The sequence below is a fragment of the Carassius auratus genome, chromosome 2, assembly GCF_003368295.1.
Source record: "Carassius auratus strain Wakin chromosome 2, ASM336829v1, whole genome shotgun sequence".
Taxonomy (NCBI): Eukaryota; Metazoa; Chordata; class Actinopteri; order Cypriniformes; family Cyprinidae; genus Carassius; species Carassius auratus.
Window position 1 is genome coordinate 12,162,276 of NC_039244.1, and position 20,515 is coordinate 12,182,790.

At 38.4% G+C, this 20,515-nt stretch overlaps 1 protein-coding gene across 1 annotated transcript in view; it reads right to left on the bottom strand.

Moving 5' to 3' along the window:
- dpydb (dihydropyrimidine dehydrogenase b) overlaps positions 1-20,515 on the bottom strand; it is a 153,538-nt gene that overhangs the window by 118,235 nt on the left and 14,788 nt on the right. Inside the window, exons 2-3 of the mRNA XM_026283439.1 lie at positions 14,370-14,480; positions 1,551-1,633 (exon numbers count right to left, since the gene is read on the bottom strand). Coding sequence (XP_026139224.1) covers positions 1,551-1,633; positions 14,370-14,480 — 194 coding nt within the window. The remainder of the gene's footprint in view (positions 1-1,550; positions 1,634-14,369; positions 14,481-20,515) is intronic.

Genomic DNA, 20,515 nt, shown 5'->3' on the forward strand with positions numbered 1-20,515 from the left:
GCCAAACGTAACTGCGGCACGTGTGTGCTGCACAATAAGTGAACACCTTCCATCAGCACTGCTGCAAAACAAACTGTTGCTTCACATTAATTTGATCCTGCTGGATTCTGTTCCAGAAAATGTCCGATTTTTTATTTTTGCGTTCCGGTAAGCCTATTTGTTTTAAAAAATCCAGCATACAGTGCATTAGATTGTGACAGGGCATGCGTGTGTGCGTGCAATCGTGCGTGCAGACGAGGACAAGTGAGCGCGGCTTTGGCTGGTTTTATTTTGAGGTTAATGCACATGTCTCATTCAGCACAAATCCAAATGTTTCCATACTTAGTTCACATACACACTGGTTGCTCATGTCACTCCGCTCGTGACATCTCAATTCTCTATTGGACTGATTTCATAAATGCTTCAGTATATGGTCTCACTGGGGCATTCCTGAAGCGTTTTGACGCAGCTTGAGTTCCTATAATAATAAGCCTCAAATGTGAACTATACATACATCTATAAAAAAGCATGTTATCATATAATTTCAAACAATGTACAAACCTGAAGAAAGAAAAAACACACACACAAGCACTCAGAATTACATAAATGGACTTTGAATGATTAACTGCCGCTTTGAGTGATTATGAAATTGTGGCATCCATAATTGTAATCTTGATTAGAAATTAGATTTTTAGAGCAGCCTTAATCTACACACATTTTTACTAAAATATCTTTTAAACAAATTCAAAATACCATGCTGAAACTTTATTTGATTGATGGCAAAAATAGTTGAATGAGTTTAGATTTGGTGTAAGACAAGAAAATGTTACAGAAGTAATATTATGAGACTGCCACATAAACAGCAAACTAAAATGATTTTCATGATATTGCTGAATTTGTTTTGCTCCTTGATATTAACAATTGGTGTGTCCTATCATATTATTTTAATCTGTTATCTTAATTAAGAAACACACTGGTTTGTACTGCGAACAGTTTTACCGTCTACTGCATGTTGTTATTCTCCTCGTTATTTACCTGTTGCAGCTAATAAAACGGAAGTCTCACCCATAAGCTTACTTCCGCGTTGAAGAAAAAGGTGGATATCATCATGAAATCGAATTTACATTTAGGACTCTTTCAGCTTATTTACAAAGCACATATATTTATTTATCATTTGCACAAATGTTTAAGTCTGCATACTGAAAGTTACACCAGCGGTCCTCATAATCAAGTATTCTGATGTTGTCTTGGGATCCTCAAAAACATTTTCAACTAACAAATTAAACATTTAAATTTTTCACTGTGCACTCAGCCTTAGCAACTCCTGCAGGGTTGAAGAGTAAAGGCAAAGCCCAAAGGGAAGCTCCCTTCCAACAAATTAATCCCTGAGAATAGCAGAGCCAAGTGCTGCCTGTACACACCTCTATTCCCTCAATAATGAATAATGACTTACATTGCTACTCGTCTACATCTCGCCAAACGGCACGCACTTGCACACACGTTCCTTCAGCTGCCCACCCGAAATTCTTCTTTGCATTGACTGTGACTGTTGCTATGGAGACAGTGCTTACCTCAGTGCTTCCCGAAGTGCCCCACGCTCGCTCAAAGTCGTGTGCTTGATGTCATCGAAGTTGTTCTCCAAATTCACACAAGACTGTGGGAATGAAGCACACATAGACATTGGTGGGACAAAGAGGCAAATTTACTAAATTTTTTATGGTGTATTTTAACCAAAACAATGACTTTTAAGTTTTAAATTAAAGTTGTCTTTACGAAAAGTATTCAGACCCCCTTAATTTTTTCACTCTTTGTTATGTTGCAGCCATTTGCTAAAAACAGAATTGTTGACAGACATTTTTGCAGATTATTAAAAAAGAAAAACTGAAATATCACATGGTCCTAAGTATTCAGACCCTTTGCTGTGACACTCATATATTTAACTGCTGTTCATTTCTTCTGATCATCCTTGAGATGGTTCTACACCTTCATTTGAGTCCAGCTCTATTTGATTATAATGATTGGACTTGATAAGGAAAGCCACACACCTGTCTATATAAGACCTCACAGCTCACAGTGCATGTCAGAGCAAATGAGAATCATGAGGTCAAAGGAACTGCCTGAAGAGCTCAGAGACAGAATTGTGGCAAGGCACAGATCTGGCCAAGGTAACAAAACAAATTCTGCTGCATTTAAGGTTCCTAAAAGCACAGTGGCCTCCATAATCCTTAAATGGAAGACGTTTGGGACGACCAGAACCCTTCCTAGAGGTGGTCATTCGGCCAAACTGAGCTAACGGGGGAGAAGAACCTTGGTGAGAGAGGTAAGGAAGAACCCAAAGATCACTGTGGCTGAGCTCCAGAGGTGCAGTCGGGAGTGGGGAGAAAGTTGTAGAAAGTCATCCATCACTGCAGCCCTCTACCTGTCGGGGCTTTATGGCAGATTGCCCCGACGGAAGCCTCTCCTCAGTGCAAGACACATGAAAGCCCCCATGGAGTTTGCTAAAAAAAAACACCTGAAGGATTCTATGGTCTGATGAGACCAAGAACATTTTGGCCATAATTCTAAGCGGTATGTGTGGAAAAAATTAGGCACTGCTCATCACCTGTCCAATACAGTCCCAACAGTGAAGCATGGTGGTGGCAGCATCATGCTGTGGTGGTGTTTTTCAGCTGCAGGGACAGGACGACAGGTTGCAATCGAGAGAAAGATGAATGCAGCCAAGTACAGGGATATCCTGGACGAAAACCTTCTCCACAGTGCTCAGGATCTCAGACTGGACCGAAGGTTCACCTTCCAACAAGACAATGAGCACACAGCTAAAATAACGAAGTAGTGGCTTCACAACAACTCCATGACTGTTCTTGAATGGCCCAGCCAGAGCCCTGACTTAAACCCAATTGAGCATCTCTGGAGAGACCTGGAAATGGCTGTCCACCAACGTTTACCATCCAACCTGGCAGAACTGGAGAGGATCTCCAAGGAGGAATGGCAGAGGATCCCCAAATCCAGGTGTGAAAAACTTGTTGCATCTTTCCCAAAAATACTCATGGCTGTATTATTTCAAAAGGGTGCTTCTACTAAATAATGAGGATCTGAATAATTAGGACGATGTGATATTTAAGTTTTTTTTTTTTTTTTTTTTTTTTTTAATTCTGTGTTTTTGTCAATATGGGATGCTGTGTGTACATTAAGGAGGAAATGGTTGCAATATAACAAAGAGTGAAAAATGTATGGCCTGAATACTTTCTGTACCCACTACACACACACACACAAACACACACACACACACACACACACACACACACACACACACACACACACACACACATATATATATATATATATATACATATATATATATATATATATATATATATATAATAAAAAAGTTGAAGAAACACCCAGATATTACAATATTTTATTGTATTTTTTAAATAAAACTGATTAATAATAAAAAATATAAAGTTTCGTGAAAGTGCACAGCGTCATAATGTATATTTTCACCTGGCACAAAATAGAAAGAAGCTTGTGTGTGCACTTTCACAATACATTATATTATTAATATTAATTTCTATTTAAAAGATACAGTAACACTTTATAATAACTTTCATTTATAAATATTAATAAATTAATAAAAAAATTAATAAACATTATATAATACTTAATAGATCATCGGTTAATATATATTCACATAGCTAGAAATATAAGATAATGGTCTTGTTAATGTTTACTAATAAACTTAATAAAAATTACCTAATGATTAACATATGATTATTTCATGTAAACTGAAATGTTTACAAATGTCAGTAAACTTTCAGTTGACATGAGCTCTTTGTTTGATGTGTATACCGCTATTTACACGTCTTAATTAATAATCTATTCTAGAATCTATTATTTTTCTAATGTTTTATTCATCGAAAGTGGAAACTACTAATTATTTGCAATTATTTATAAACTGTTAAAACCTTCATGAGCAGTCATTTCAATGGCGAAAAGTGTTTTTCCCTATTCACACATCTTTACTAATCATTTATTAATAATTTGCTCATCTTTTTGCAGTAGCCAATCTAAAGTTGAAACTAGTCATCATTTGTAAATGTTTATAAATGATTACTTCAGCTATCTTTATGGGCACTGGACTTTTAGTCACTGTAACAAGGTTTGGTGGCTGGTTAAGTTTAGCTAAATGTTTGCTAAAGACATAATAGATTGTAATTTTGTTGCAAAAAAAGAATGTTTTTAATAGCCTCAATAGCAGCTGCAGTGTTGTGCATTAACACAAGCATTTAATCATTTTAATCTGTTAAAATCATATGTAGATTTTCAATAACTGCTTGATCAAATGGAATTGAAAGTTTAATGACATAATGAAATAATGTTTTTTTATTTATTATTATCTAATGTTTAATGTGTATTAGCAAACATTAACAAGAACATTATCTCACATTTCTAACTTTTTGAATATATTAACTAATGACCCATTAAGCATTACACAATATTTGTTAATGATTTATTAATGAAAGTTATTATAAATTGTAACCAAAAATAAAATTAAAATATTCTGTAAATAAGACAACTGCTAAGAAAAAGAGGCAATCCTTAACCTATAAAGGAAACCAAACATCCTCTAAAGCGTTCTAAATTGTGAGGAACATATGGAATGTTCCTTAGGCTGAAGATTTAAATATGCCCACGCTAAAGGATGATGTCATTGTGGAGACTGTTCAGAGATTATCCTGCTTATAAAGACTTAGAAGTTTCTGCTTTAAAACGCGAGGATTAATTGGTGCCATTTAACACTGTAACATGACATGGCTAACATTATCAGAGAGGCATTAAAGAGGATTCCTCCAACCCCTCCCTTTTTAGGAAGCAATGTTCAAGCTGCTTAAGCGGTTTTCTTTATTCCATAAGCTAATACAGTTTCACAGAAGCCATTGTGACAACTGACTTAAGCTATTTAATCAAATTCAAAGGGATGAGCAGCAAGGAAATTCCCCCGCACATACATATGGCCGAAGCATCAAGAACATAAAATCACAACATGACTGAAATTCAGGCTAACTCGATTTCACACACTGAGTTAATTTATGGCATGAAAGTGAGTTACTACATTTTATTATAACAGATGGGTGGTGAATAAGAAACCAATCCGGCTAGCCATCTGATATTTTGCTACAGTTCTTTTACAAACCTCCACTGGATTCTGTTTTTTTTCAGCTGGCAACCTTTTGTTGCACAAACCTCTGCCAAGATACAGATTCAGAAGAGACAAATCCAGAAGAGAGTCTGTTTTACAGTGCACATCCTAACTAAATGCTTCAGAATGTTGCCTTGAATTTGCTGGTATTATTGACACCACTCATAAGATCCATACAGTACAAATAAATGAGAAGTCATTTATTTTTAAGAAAATAATATTTTTATTAAGGAAGGACTAGACTTGTGCCGGTATTCGGTAATGCGATATATTGCGGTGATTAATATGCACGGTATTGTTATCGTGTGCACTTCTAAATACCGTGAATGAATACACATTACAAATTATTCAGAATTTGGAATGCATTTTAAAAATAGTATTCCCATCAGCTGCTTAAAATGCACAACATCACTGTGTGCTGCTTGAAAAAGCGCATGCGCTCTGATGTGAACAAGCGTGCATGAGAAGTACATGGAGGAACACCTGAGAGACACGTTGAATGAAAGCACATTCACTCTCTGACAGCAGATGACATTTAAATGCATCCCTTACCCTGTAAACATGGTAAATAAAGCAGCTGTTACTTTCTAAACCATATTTAAATAATTTAAAATAACCATTCAGATTTGTATTTTTCCTATGGTTTTTATTACAGAGCCAAATACTGAAATATTTAGACTTAAACTGTCTTAAATTCATTTTTAGTAAAAATTTTAATCATTTTCATTTTCAAGTTCTTAAATTGCTTGTTTTTTTTTTGTTTTTTTTTTTGTTTTTTCATTACTTTTTTTTCTTTATTTTATGTAAAGCACTTTGAATTACCATTGTTTACGAAATGTGCTATATAAATGAACTTGCCTTGACTTGCCTTGAATGTTAATGCATTAACTAAGGTTAACTAATGAGGTCTTATTGTAAAGTGATAACTATTAGTCTTTACAGTTCTTTTGCACATTAATGTGTAAAACATTTAACCTTTATATATTTTTCTGTATTGCTTTATTGTTTTAAATGTTTAATTATTTTTGTTATAAGAAAAAAAGTTATTTAACCTGTTATACTGTATTATGACCACTTTTTTAAAGAAAAATAATAATAATACCGTGATAATACCGTATACCGTGATAAAACCATTATCAATTAACCGCAACAGGAAAATTTGATACCGGCATATCCCTAGGAAGGACACATTTTTTGATAGTAAAGACATTTATAATGTTAAAAAATATTTATATTTTAAATAAATGCTTTTCCAAACATCCTAAAAAATATTCAAGTATTAGAATAACAGCATTAATTATATGATCATGTGAAACTGTAATGTGGGTTTTGTTTCATGTTTTGGGTTTTGTCATGTTCATGTTTTCATGTCCTTTATGTTTTAGTTTGATTTATGCTGTGTGTCATGCTTCCCTTGCCATGTGTATGTGTGTTATGTTCTGATCGGTTCTCTTGTTCATTGTGTCATGTTCTCATTGGTTATAGTCTTGTCATGTGATTATCAGTTCTGCTTGTTCATGGTTTGCTTTAGTCATGTGCCTTGTTCCCCATTGGATTTCTTTGTCATGTGACCCTCATTGTTTGCTATAAGTAGCCATGTATTTGCCATTGTCTCTGGTCATGTATTAATGCTCTAACTGCTGTTGTTGTGTCAAGTCTGTTTTAGTCAAATCTGTTCATGCCTCGTCAAGTCTGTGTTTATGTTTGGATTTTTATTTACTTCTGTAAATAAACTGCACTTGGGTTCTCACTACGCTCGCCTCAGTGGACTGATCATTACAGAAATTGAAGAATGAAGTAATGGCTACTGAAGATTCAACTTTGCCATCACTGGAATAAATTAATTTTTAAAGTTTAAACTAATAATATTTTACAACATTATTGTTTTGACTGTATTTTTTCAATGAATGAATGAATGAATGTTGGTATGCATGTATGTATGTACAGTGCCCTCCACTAATACTGGCACCCTTGGTAAATGTGTGTGTGTGTGTGAGTTTGTTGTCTCCTTTGTGTTTTTGAAAAAGAAAAGAGAAAAAAAAAAAAAAAATTATATTGTGTGCACAAGTTATTGGGGACGATGATCCACATGATTATTGTTTGGAGTGCCTCTGGGAAGAGCATGCTATTGCTGCTCTTGAGGACGCTGAGTGTGAGCACTGTGAATTATTTCCTATCGGAGTGCTCCACTCAAGTCTTGCTTTCTTTCGAGAGGGGACGAGCCTCTGTGTCCTCATGAAGATTGTGGGGCTCTCACATCGAGCTGGCTGAGAGACAAGGAGCACATGAGTCTCCTCTCTCACTCACGCTCTCCCCAGATTGTAAAGTCCCCACCCCCGCTGCTGAATCGTGTCCCGGCGCTTCTTCAGACCGAGACGAGGATGCGGGCTCTCTCGCCTCCGTCGATATGGAGACCAAGAGCGCTGCCTCTGAGCGCTTCATACACGATGACAAAGCATATGGGGAGTTACTCAAAGGTAGTGACTAATGCGGTGGCCATGCTTAAGTTAGACTGGCCACACGAGCAAGAGAACCCCATGCACTCCAAATTAGACTACAGATTTTTGTCGGGTGGCCAGGGGAAGAGATCCCAATATCGATCTCTTCCCTTTTTCCCAGACCTCCATGTGGAGTTATCTCATTCATGGAGTAAGCCTTCCTTCTCGCATATCTTTGTAACCACAATGTCAGTTTTTTCAACTTTTGTGGGTGCTAAGGCGCAGAGGTGCCAATGCCAAGTTGAGGAGATACTCGCGGGCTATCTCTCCCTTGGGAGTACGTCGTCACTTAAGAAGGCAACCCTCCTCACCAAGCCTTGCAGAATTACATTGTTGCTGGTGGGGAAGGCAAGTCAAGCAGTGAGTCAGGCTGGTGCTGCCATGCACACCATGGCGGTTCTGCAGGCATACCAGGCTGACCTGCTGAATAGACCTGAGCACGGGTAGGAGTATTAGAGAGGAGACATTTTCGGAGCTGAGCTGAGCCACGGATCTGTCTCTTTGTGCGACCAAGCTGACAACCCATACCATTGGCCATTCTATGGCTGCGTTGGCTGCCATGGAGAGACACTTGTGGCTCAACCTCATGGGCATCAAGGATATGGACGAAGTGTTACTCCTCGATGCCTTCTGCCTTCTGGCCTATTTGGTGACTCCATGAATACGGTCTTCACTAGGTTCAGGAAGGCCAAGTGACACACATAAAGTATCATGTTAGTTCAGTCAGGCCACGTTAGTCACGCTTGCATCAGCCGACAGTCAGCTGTTTTTTGACGTGTACCAATCCAGTCTTGACACCTATCACCTGCGGTCTATTTAAATTCCCATCCTTCAGTGTACCTTCCATCGCATCACTGCTTGCAATTAAATCCCTCCTCCAACCCCAACTCCACCAACTGAACCTGTAATCCGATCTAACTTTGTTCTTTCTTTACAGTCTCTTCATTGGAAGCAGTCTCAATCACATTTTGTTTACAACTCACGTAATTGTGAATTGTAATTGTATGTTTATAATGGTTCTGTTCTGTACCCCAGGGGGGTTTGTCTTGCTGGTCTCCCCGCTCTGTCCAAGCATGGCTTGAATTCACCATTGTGTTAGGTCATGTTGATTGTTTCATGTGGGCGTTGCAGCTGATCGTCTGATCAGCGGCAGGTGCATCTCATTCCAACTGCCTATTTAACACCCTGTCTTTCGTCTCTTGTTTGTCGGATCGTTGTTTGAGGTCCTCCGTGTTAGATGTCTGTCCTTATTCTCATGTTCCTGCTCTTGCTTGTCTCTTGTTCGTTCGTCTCTGGATTGTTCCTCTCTCACATGGATTATCTTCACCTCTCACGGATCTACCACCACAGTCATCTCTACCAGCGCACTCAACCCACCTACTCACCAGTCTTTGCTGCCATCGAGGACCCTGCGTCACTCTCCAACCCTCATCCATCTCATCTCATTACAATAAACTCTGTCAACTTGCATTTGACTCCTGTCTTCCATACCAAACCGTTACAATGGCTGCATGGACAGGCATGTGGAGTGTTGCCCAGAACATAACCATACCGCCAACACTAACTGTATGCAATTATAATTGTCATAAATATACTTGATGGAAGTGTTCCTGATTGAAATAAGCTTTTGATAAGTTTATTCCCCACCGTGCTTAGGCATCAGGACTGTCTGCCACCCTGCCCCGACCCAGTCCGGTCTTTCTGCAGCGAGAGTCACAGAATCAGGGAGTGGGGAGCGGTTAGCCGATCTGAGCAACCCAGCAAGAAGCTGGATCTGAAGATGATTATTTCATTCAAGAAGAATTCCTGAGGCTCAAGTGCCCGGGACTGTGGGGGTGTGCGAAAAACTCCAACAGAAAGACGAGGCTCCTTCCTGGCACCCTCAGGGGGCAGCTGTACAATTCCCCCTACCACTGGGGTTTTGGGGAACAGCGGTCTCCAGCGAAAAAAAAAAAAAAAAGTTAAATGTTCAGTTGCCTCCTGCCATATTTCAGGACACCAGATAAAGAACATCCCCCCATCAATACTAGTGCCCCTTTCAGAGAAGCTGGCACCATGAAAGCCAATGCCAAATATCTCTCCATGGGTACTTCTGTGAAGCCAGAACAAGTGCATTTGTTGAATTTGTTGACACAGGAATTGCAAACTCTGCTGGACAAAGGGGCCATAGAACGTATTCCCCTGCCAGACAGAGTCAGGCTATTACAGGTATTTTCTGGTTCCATAGAAAGATGGGGGTTCCATCCGATTTTAGATCTTTGAGGGCTGAACCGCTACCTCAGATCATACAAGTTCAAGATGTTGATGATCAAGATGATTGTGTCTCACATACAATCAGGGGACTGATTCGTGACAATCAATGTCAAAGATGCATATTTTCCCATAGAAATCTTGCCACAACACAGGCACACCTGTCTCCAGCACACGTCAAATCCATTATAAATGCCCTAAAGAACATCAAGTAAGGCAAGAGAATTACTGTTCATTACTTTCAGAAGGTTCTAGGTCTCATGGCAGCTGCATCCATGGTGATACCCTTGGGCCTCCTGCACATAAGATCATTTCAGTTGTGGCTCAAAGCCAGAGGATTTCATCCAAGGGTCAATCCCCAGAGGCAAAAAAGGGTTACGTGCCAGGGACTTCGTACCTTATATATGTGGTTTCTGACTCTGGGTTCCACTTTAGGTTTGTGTTGTCGTCGCAAGATGCTAACAACCCCTACGGGTTGGGGTGCAGTCTCGGATGGCAATCCAGCCCAAGGGATCTGGAGAAGTCTTCTTCTGGCTCTATTTTGGGCCCTGAACTACTTCCTCCAGCAGTTAAGAGGCTACCATGTACTAATGTGGGTGGACAACACGTCAGTACTCTCTTACATAAATCACCAGGATGGACTGCGTTCACACCACCAGAACAGGATAGTGCAGCAGGTTGCGATTTGGGCACAGGACAAGTTCCCGTCCTTCAGGGTGGTTTACATCCTCGGGCAAATGAATGTGGGAGCAGACTTGTTGTCCAGACAAGCTGTGACACACAGCGAACTGAAACTCCACACAGTCAAATCTAGGAAAGATTTTATGAAGCAGAGTTGGACCTCTACTTCACTCTGACTCCTCCAGCTCCCCTGGGTCTGGATGCCATGGCCCATACGTTCCCAGAACTAATATCCCTCCTCAATGCCTCGCTGTTGGTGATTCCGGTCAGGAGACATCTCCTATCTCAGGCACAGGGGACAGTATTTCGAAAACTAGTGTGGCAGCACACCATGTAGACCAAGTTCACAGCCAAGTTGTTTCAGTGCTGGAGTTCCTGCAAGAGAAATTGTCTTCAGATACATGTCCTGGTATTCTCAGAGTGTATGTGGCTGCCATTTTGGCTTTCCATGCTCTGATTGATTTTGACCCTTTAGTTTCCCGCTTCATTCGTGGAGCCAATCGTTTGAAGCAGCCCACTAGAGCGACAGTCCCTTCGTGAGACTTAGCTATAGTGCTCGAGGGTCTGGTTGACACCCCCTTTGAACCACTAGAGTCAGCACCTGCCATGTTGATATTCTCGTTCCCATGTGCATTTGATAAGCAACATCGAGAGTAGGTTTAGACAGGGAACATCTCGGGTTACTTGACTTTAACGCTGTTCCCTGAAAAAGCGAGAACGAGATGCTGTGCCTCAGTGCCGCACTATTGATGTGCCTGGGCGTTTCTTCAAAGTTTAACCTGAAGGTATGTCCGTTTCACGTCTATTTATAACCTGCAGGTGCACATAATCAATGACATAACTCACCAAGGTTATTTAAGCCAATTCTTCGTGCTACACAACTGACCGAACAAAAGAATGTTCTCGATAGCATTTGATACGCAGCCTCTCGTCCTCACTTTTTCAGGAAACGGTTACAGTCAAGTAATCCGAGACGTTCTTCTCCAATGCATGTTGGCCACCGTTGACACCCCTAGAAATTATTTTGAGTAAAATATATCTGAAATATATTACCATTTATATTTAAAAAAAATTTTTTGCACACCACGGTGACTAGGAGCATTTGACTAGCATAAATAGTCCAGCCATGACTTCCTGTTCCACAGGATTATAAATATCAGGAACACAAAGGCCAAATACCCTTAATCAGCCATTACATGGAGCAAAGGCGAACTGAATAACATAGCCGAGTCAAACTGTCAAAATTGGCAAATGGGTACTGGGAGATGAATGGCTTTGTGGAGTATAACAGCTTTACATGCAACCACTCGGCCTTGAAGCAAAAATTCTGATTAGTGGATGCACCTGTCACCTATTTATACCCGTATGCAAGGGGAGTGGCTCAGGTATGAAGAACTCACTAGCCAATTTTCATTGGTGTTTTCTGTTAAACTCAGAGATGACTGACCTCCCAAGTGAGACGCCATTTGTCATTTGTCATTACTCGTAGTGATCGACAGATAGGGAACTCAGAGCTGTTATCTTGGGAAAAGGATGTGGCAATAATTGGGTGCTAATAATTTTGGCCAACATGAACTAGAGAAAGCCTTTATTTAAAAATGAGATTTTCCCACCACTTTCAATTGTTTTACTTCAATGATAGGTAATAATTTTGTGCATTGTTTTTTAATCAAAACATCAAAAAAAAAAAAAAAAAAATTCACAGCCGACTTTGCTCATATTTACCATGGGTGTCAATATTAGTGGAGGGAACTGCATGTAGGTTGGAATACCGCCCATCCTGTCACATGTGTGTGTTCTGTTTTGTTTTAGCTCTAATGTTACTTGTTACTTTGTTTATTTTAATCACATTTCTTAATGTGTGATCATGTGTTCCCATAGCAACCTATTGTGTCCACCTGTTCCGGAATTACATGGTTAGTGTTCTTAGTCCTGTTCCTGAAATCCAGTAATTGTTTGATTTTAATTTAATAAAAGACTGTTTCCTGGAATCTTCTGTGTGCATGCTAACCAGTGCTGACACATCCACAGTCACCAAGAATGCACCACATGATAAACAATAGTGAAAATAGACTATTAGCAAAAATATTTCTGAAATATAGAAAGATTTAAAATGTAAAAATATACATTAACAGCAGATAAAATGGACGAAAGCATGAAAACGAGCTTTTGTGTGATGAAAAGACATGTAGAGAAAAACATAAGATGTTCTTCTCAAATATGAAAACAACATTTAAAATGGGTAACATGTAACGGTCAACAACAACATATCAAACAACCACATCCTGATAGTAATCACCTTGCTAATGTGTAAATTGCACGAACATAAATTCACTTATATCCCCACATGTTAATAGTAATAATATTAATATCAATGTTGACATAATAATATTAATATTAATGTTAAAATAATAATAACAATAACAACAACAACAACAACAATAATAATAATAATAATAATAATAATAATAATAATAATAATAATAATAAACTGAATGTTTGTGATAGAGTTAAATCATAGTTTGTTTCTCAAGTAAACAGGGAACAAGAATACTTAGTTGCTTCAATCCACTTACATATTCTTTCTGATACAATCACACATTTTTATATACAGAATTTTATATATGTAATTTTTCTTATATCTTATAAAGCACCATGTGTTATTTTGTGTTGTCATTTCAAATGCAAAAATACTTGACGTTGGTCAACCCTGTGTCACAGTAGACTAATCTCACAGCTTCTGTGTGGTATTAAAACTCATCTGTGTGGTAAAATTAAACATAATTACATTTCCAATTACACTGCGCATTGTTGGGACTAGGATAACCAGTGACATTTTCTCTTGAAATTGTGTGTAGCATTTTCCCCGGCAAAGGATTAGTCTAATCCAACATCTTGGGGACTTTATTATTATTAATTAGACAAAATGCTTAGTGCTGGGAATCGGTAGTATAAATTAACAGCTAATTAATATGCATGCTCTGAAAACAAGATTGGTATTTCATCAACACAGTCGCCAAATGGTAAAAAAGCATTTAGAACGAACATTTGAATATGCTTATGAGCCTTGACTCATAGGGCTCACAGGATATGATAATAATTGAGAGGTAATTTTGAATATTTAATTCACTTTATTTATTTATTTATTTTGCTTATGATGCATTTTCATAATGTCTCCTTTAAGCTTTTGCAGCAGTTTTCTGATGAGTGCTTAGTAATTACTCTCTGACAAATTGTAAGCAAAAGGGCAGAAGGAGTCAAAATTTGAATCTCTATAATAATTGGACAAACTAGGTGGCTGGAACTAATTATAGAATTATAATCTTCACCCCTATTATTGCTCATCAGAGTAATATGATCACAGCCATTGCTGACATAATCATTGAATCACCAACATTAACTACATCACAGAGTACTCATTATCACTGGTAAACTGGGCAGGAGATATAAAAAAAAAACAGCTTGAACATCTTGACAGCTCATTGTTATTCTTCTTCAACCAATAATTTTCATCATGCTGAGAAGTGCATTGTGACCGTAACACATTGTGACAATCGGTAGCATGTAAACTTTCCACAGACAAGGAAAAACATGCAAGTTTGGAATGCTGTGACAGGGGCTTTTCTTCCCATTGGCTGTTTCTTTAATATTAAATGTAAAACTCAAAAGCATCAGTATATTTGAGAGTTTTGGAAAAGTTAGTTATTTCAGGCAGCCTGTGAGAAGAACTTGTCTTTGATTTTGTTTTTTACAACACTTACATCACAGCTCCTCTCCGGGTTTCTCTTCCAGTGCTTCTTCTCATTCTTCTTAGAGGCAGTGGAATGTAGATTTGCGTGGGTCTTCACCCTTGGGTTCAAGGCGAGGATACTCTGAAGAACAATTATACATAATCAACATTGTCAAAAGATCATATGTCAATCAATGTAAGATCATTGTTGAATGTATAATGTGTGTGTGTGTGTATGTGTGTGTGTGTTTAATCAATGCAGAACAAATAAAGTGAACAATAAATTTTCAAGATATATAACCGCTGTAATGGATCTAAAAAAAAAAAATCACAAATTATTATTATAATAATACGTTGTTAAAACTGATGCATGTTACATAATCAGATTATTATCTTCAATAGTAATGAGTAAAGTAACCCAGTAGGCCTACTTGCTAAATTTACACCATAATAGCTAAGTTACTTTTTAAAAGTGAGAATCTATGTTCCATTTTTTTTATGCATGGTAAACTTGACATAGGGTAAGATGGGGAAGACAATGAGCATTTATTTTTAAAATAAAATATATTTAGAAATAACTTTAGCATGTGAATGGTGGTGGCACATTACCAAATATGTAATTAAGATAAATAAATGAGACATTTGCTCACTTAGTTATTTTATTGTAGCACAAGATGTAAAATTATTCAAAGAAGCCCCTGGTATGAAATGACTTTGAAATTAGGCCTAAATTAAGAATTTAGGAATTTACTTCTGAATTTATAAATTGTACTAATTTTATATGCATGCGGAATGACTCATTTTCAACATTTATATCTTTGAACATCTGATTCCCCTTCAGGGAACTCACGGTATGTCAGAAACATTTTGGGGAACATCTCGCGTGTCTCCAAAATGTACGCTAGAAGCATGGGCATCGCTAGGCTTTTTTTAGCGGGGCTATAGCATTAAGCTCCATAAACTGTAAACAAATTTGCGATCGCCTCAGAGTCAGTCCCCTTCAATTTCATATGAAAACTGCAGCAGACCTTTCTCCTTCCTGTCTTTTAGCGCACTCTTCAATTCGCAGACCGCGGTGGAGCACCGCAGCGTTTTTGCTCCAGCGAAACCCTGTGATTACAATGAAAAAAACAGATGAAACTGATAAAAACTAAATCCAGAAGAAATGTGGTCATATCTCCAAGACGCTTGAAGAAACCTTCCTGCAAAGCTACCTGAAAAAAAAATGGACAAAAGCTGTTGCAAAGGTTGGTCACACCAAATATTGATTTTATTTAGTTAATAGAAGTTAATCGATAATTAAAATCCATTTATGACAATATTTTTGAAAGCATCTTTACTTTACAGCATATTTACACAAGAGCCTAAAACTTCTAGCTTTGTAGCTTTGGAGGCAGGTTTCTTAAAATGTCTTGAAGAGTTGCTACAGTTCTTCTGGATTTAGTTTGTCTCAGTTTATCTGTTTCTTCATGTAATCACAGACAGATAAGATGATGGTGGGATCAGGTCTCCATGTGGAGCACCGGCTGTTGTCAGACTGCTTGTGCATTCAGAAATCTCAGTAGATTATTATTAAAATTAATGCCAAAATTAATGTTTGGAAATTTAAACTGATATTTCATACTGACATACTACAGAAAAAGATAACAGGCTTAAAACCTTTTTTTGGGGTGAAAACACTAAAGTGCCTGAGACTTTTGCTACTTTTTAAGAATGACCATACAGTCATTCAAAGAACTGATTACATTCATTAGCCTTGGAGTAAGGGAAGCACAACTTGGGAAATGAAAGCATCCAAGGATCGTGTGAAAGCTATGGATTTATTTTAAATATTTTGAATGTTCTTTAATGTTATCCATAGTTTTTTTATGGCTCTTTTTTTAAGTATTGGTTCAGGCATCATTTAGGCACCGGTACCATTTTAAAAGTATCGATATGGCACCGGTATCGCACCCTAAACATTATGGGTCATCATTCAGATATGGATCTTCCGGAGGAGTTGAAGATGGGCCTCGCCCTTTCTTTGCCTTCACCCCCTGGATCTAGTCTGGTCTCTCTGGGCTCGGAAGTTCACACTGTGATCTGTTCCCTCTCTGAGTGAGAGCTTGATGCTGCAGGTCAATGTTTTAAGCATTAACACAGAAGAGATTGAGGACTCACACCCTCAGTCTCTTGCAAATGAGCAGACTGCATTTTAAATTGCGATTTATGTGTGTGTGTGTTTTTTTTTTTTTTGGGGGGGGGGGGCATCAGCTCTTGAGGAGGGGCTGGCTGTGTTCATTCATAAAATGTCCCTCTTCAGCCCTTATTTTGCAAATTATTCTAATTGTGGGGGGCAGAATGAACAGGACTGTAGGGCAATACCTAAAGTGGGACAGATGATTGTGAGCTATCTGTCCCCAATACAGCATCGTCCCTGAAGGACTCAACATTATCCACAAAGCGTCTTTGGTGGATAAAGCCTACACAGCGGACTCAGGTCTCAGGGGCTACTGGGTGGGCCGGCTCCTCATATTGGCGCAACAAGAAGTGGTGTCAGACTTCAGAGGGCAGGTCCCTCTGGGGAAGAGTGGTGGACTCACTACTCCAAATACACCAGAAGCCAATCTTGAGAGACTGTTTCCCTTAGTAGACCTCTTGGCAGCGGAACAAGAAGTAGTTACTCTTGTGAGCAATGAGGCCAGAGAACTTGTTCCTTCTCTCAAGAGGGTGTCCGGGTTCTACATCCGGTACTCCATTGTTCCATGGAAGGATGGGGGATTGTGTCCAATTCTAGATCTGTGCAGACTAAAATATTCTGTCAAAACATTCATATTCAAGATGCTGACATTGAAACAGGTCATGACTCAAATCAGATTCAAGGACTGGTTTGTCACCATAGATTACACATACATCCATGTATCCATCCTTCCTTAAGACAGGAAGTTAGTGAGGTTTGCTTTTGTAGGCAGAGCATTCCAATATTTAGGTTCTTTCTTTTGGCTTGAAACGGTCACGCCACCCTTTCAAGTTTGTGAATGCAATTCTGGCTCCTCTGGGACTCCAGGGCATCTACATATTGAATTCCATTTATGATTGGTTGATGTTAACTCAATCAGAGTTGTCGTTCACGCTCACATGAAAAAGATGGGGTTAAGGTGGAACACCAAGAAAATTGTGCTTTCTCCAGTAAAGAAAGCCACTTTTCTCTGTGTTGTATGGATTTCAACAACAATGCTAGCACATTTGTCTCCTGCTTGTTTTATTTGATTCCCCACAGCTGTGAACAGTGTGAACCTAGGCCAGTCACTCACTGTAAAACAGTTCCAGAGACTGTTGGGTCTGAATGTAGCAGCATCCAACATGATCATTTTTGGCCTGCTGTTCACGAGACCTTTGCAGTGGAGGCACATGACCAAGGAGTTTTCTCAGATGAGCAACCTGTTTGCATGATAACTTTGGTCTCCTATATCAACCACTAGAGGGGTCTGCGCTCGCGTCCCAAATACAAGTTGGCACACCAGATCCTCCAGTAGGCTCAGGGAAAAATACTTTCTGTCTGAGCAATTTACATCCTAGTGTCCCTCTTCGACGGCTCTCCCTAGGAGATTTCAGTCAGGAGGGACCCTCTGACTCGGTCAGGGGATGGAATGGTTCATCCCTGCCTGGAATTATGGGTTTGGCCTCAGAGGGGACCCAGCTCATAGAGGTTGTTGAGACCATACTTCCCTTCAGAGCTCCCGCCATGAGGAAACTGTATTCCTTGAAGTGGTGTGTTCACTTCATGGTACAGAAATTGTCAGCTGGTCCCAGTTAACGGCCCGGTCTGTTCAGTTCTGGAGTTCCTGCAGGGACAGTTCTCTACAGGATTGACCCCTCCATCGTAAAGCACTAAGCTTGAGTTAAGATGCATACAAAATTTACTTTTATTAACCTGTTAACCCGCACCTGAATGCTCATTGATACAAATTCTATATCATTACGAATGTCTAAGCCTCAAGCATCGATGACAGATTGCTGTTTTTCAACAGAAAGCTTATAAGGAATTTATTTGCTACATTTGTGTTAGCAGTACACAACAACAAGTCATAAGCACATCCACAGCTGTAAATCCCGGTTTAGTTAGAAAGGTAAGGGTCCACTGAACAACATCTCATAGTGCACTTTTAGTGCAACAAAACAATAACGTTGTAATATTGATGGTAATTCCTTTATTAACGTTTCATTTCTTCGTGGAAAGTACTTGTCATATGATGGGGGCGTAACTTAGCGATCTGCTTTTTGCTAAAAAAAAAAAATTATAATTTTTATATGTGTGTGTGTGTGTGTTTTTTGGGGAATTTGGCTTAATCTGCATGATTACCATCTCTATGACTGATAACCAGCATGTGATAGATAGCTATCAGTGTGAATGCGGTCTATATGAATAGAGTGGGATTACTGAATATATGACGCATCTGTATGATTAACATCTATTAGAAAGGCCATCAGCATGTGATTACCGACTGTTGGAGTATCTAACAGTGTAAATGCTGTATTTTTAGCAATCTCAGGATGTACTGTAATTTTTCTAGTGCTAAAATAAATCACTCTAGAATCTTCAACATTTTATTCTATTGTCTTATAACTGAAAAAGTAAGCAGTGGTATGTCTAAGGACTAAAATAGTTTGTAGAACCCTTCAAAGCATTTGGTTTATCTTTTTGGTAAATATTTACATGGGGGGGGGGGCTAGTACGACAAAATTTGATAGGCCTACTTTTAATTAATGTCTCAACTTTCAAAATTAGTTTTATAGTGAAACACAAATTATGTGTCATGCAATAATGTGTTTTTCAACCTCTTTAACGATCAGATAGCTGTATTTATGTGAACCAATTCATTAAATTAAACTGTTTTTTTTTTTTTGTTGTTGTGAAAATTCAAAAATTCCACATTTGTGAAAATTCCACCACCTACTCCGCAAAAACGTCCATAGCGTCCAAACTAAGTTAGTCCAAACTAAAAGTTGAAGTGGGCTTCAACTCGTTAACATAGGCTAAGTTATATTATTTTATTTTCCGAGGTAGCCTGTAGGCTATAACATGTAAGTGACTAGGCCTATTCACAAGCTGTTTTATTTATAGTATAATACAGTAAATGACTGTGCATAATATTTAACATCTTCCAGTCATTATTTGTAGCACGCCAACCACCCAGTAATCACAATAATTTTTTGCATGGCAAGCTCAGTTGGCTGCACAGTACTAAGCAGTGTGGTCTTGTAGGCAACAATCGGCAGCAGACAACAGCGTTTTTTGTTTTGTTTTGTTTAAAGCACTACATAAATAAAGGTGATTTGACTTATTTAATTTCATATTAATAACAGTCTCCGATGGGGGATGCAGTCGTGGGGTGCTCGTGTTATCAGCAGTAGAGTAACGTAATGTTAGGTAATAATTAGTTGCACAAATGCCCTCAGTTATATTTGTACATTGCACAGATTAAATTTCGTTATCGTATGCAATCAAAACGGTCGCAATTTCAGCCATTAGCTGTGCGTGCAAATAAGAGAAAGTAAGATGTGTTTTATGGACAGCAGGCAAAACAAGCTAGCCATGTGCCTTTGACAGGACTCTGGAATCAGAGATCATGCAAGTATACTTTTGCATTACTAAAGTAGATGCACAGATTTGACTGTAGAGATGTATGCTGAGTAGTCCATTTATAGTCCAGTAGATTTGATCCATGGTTTTTCTATTCTTTTTTTTATTTTATTTTTTATGCTGCATAGTCAACTAATAACAGATTTTTGATTGAAAAAACACTAAAACTATTTCTAACCCATTACTTAAATATTATACATTTACCACTTTTTTTTTTTTTTAACTTATTCTAACATGCATTTTCCTGGTCTTTAGATACCCAAGCGATTTGGTTACCTGGGGTCTTCAAACTTCACATACAGGTAAGAAAAACTTCAGAATAGATACAATTACAGCTATAATTATTCCCAGTAAAATCATAGGTAAAATTGCAAACAATAGTGTGGGCTCCATACAATTACATTTCTGAAGAAGGTTTTATGTACCAACCAGATCACCTTTCTGTTTCCTCCTCCTACTTCTGCTATACTAATAGAAGCTTGATTCATTTTGATAAATACAGTTACAGTTAAATCTCAATTTTGTGAGATGTTGGTGATGATATGAAATCTTGT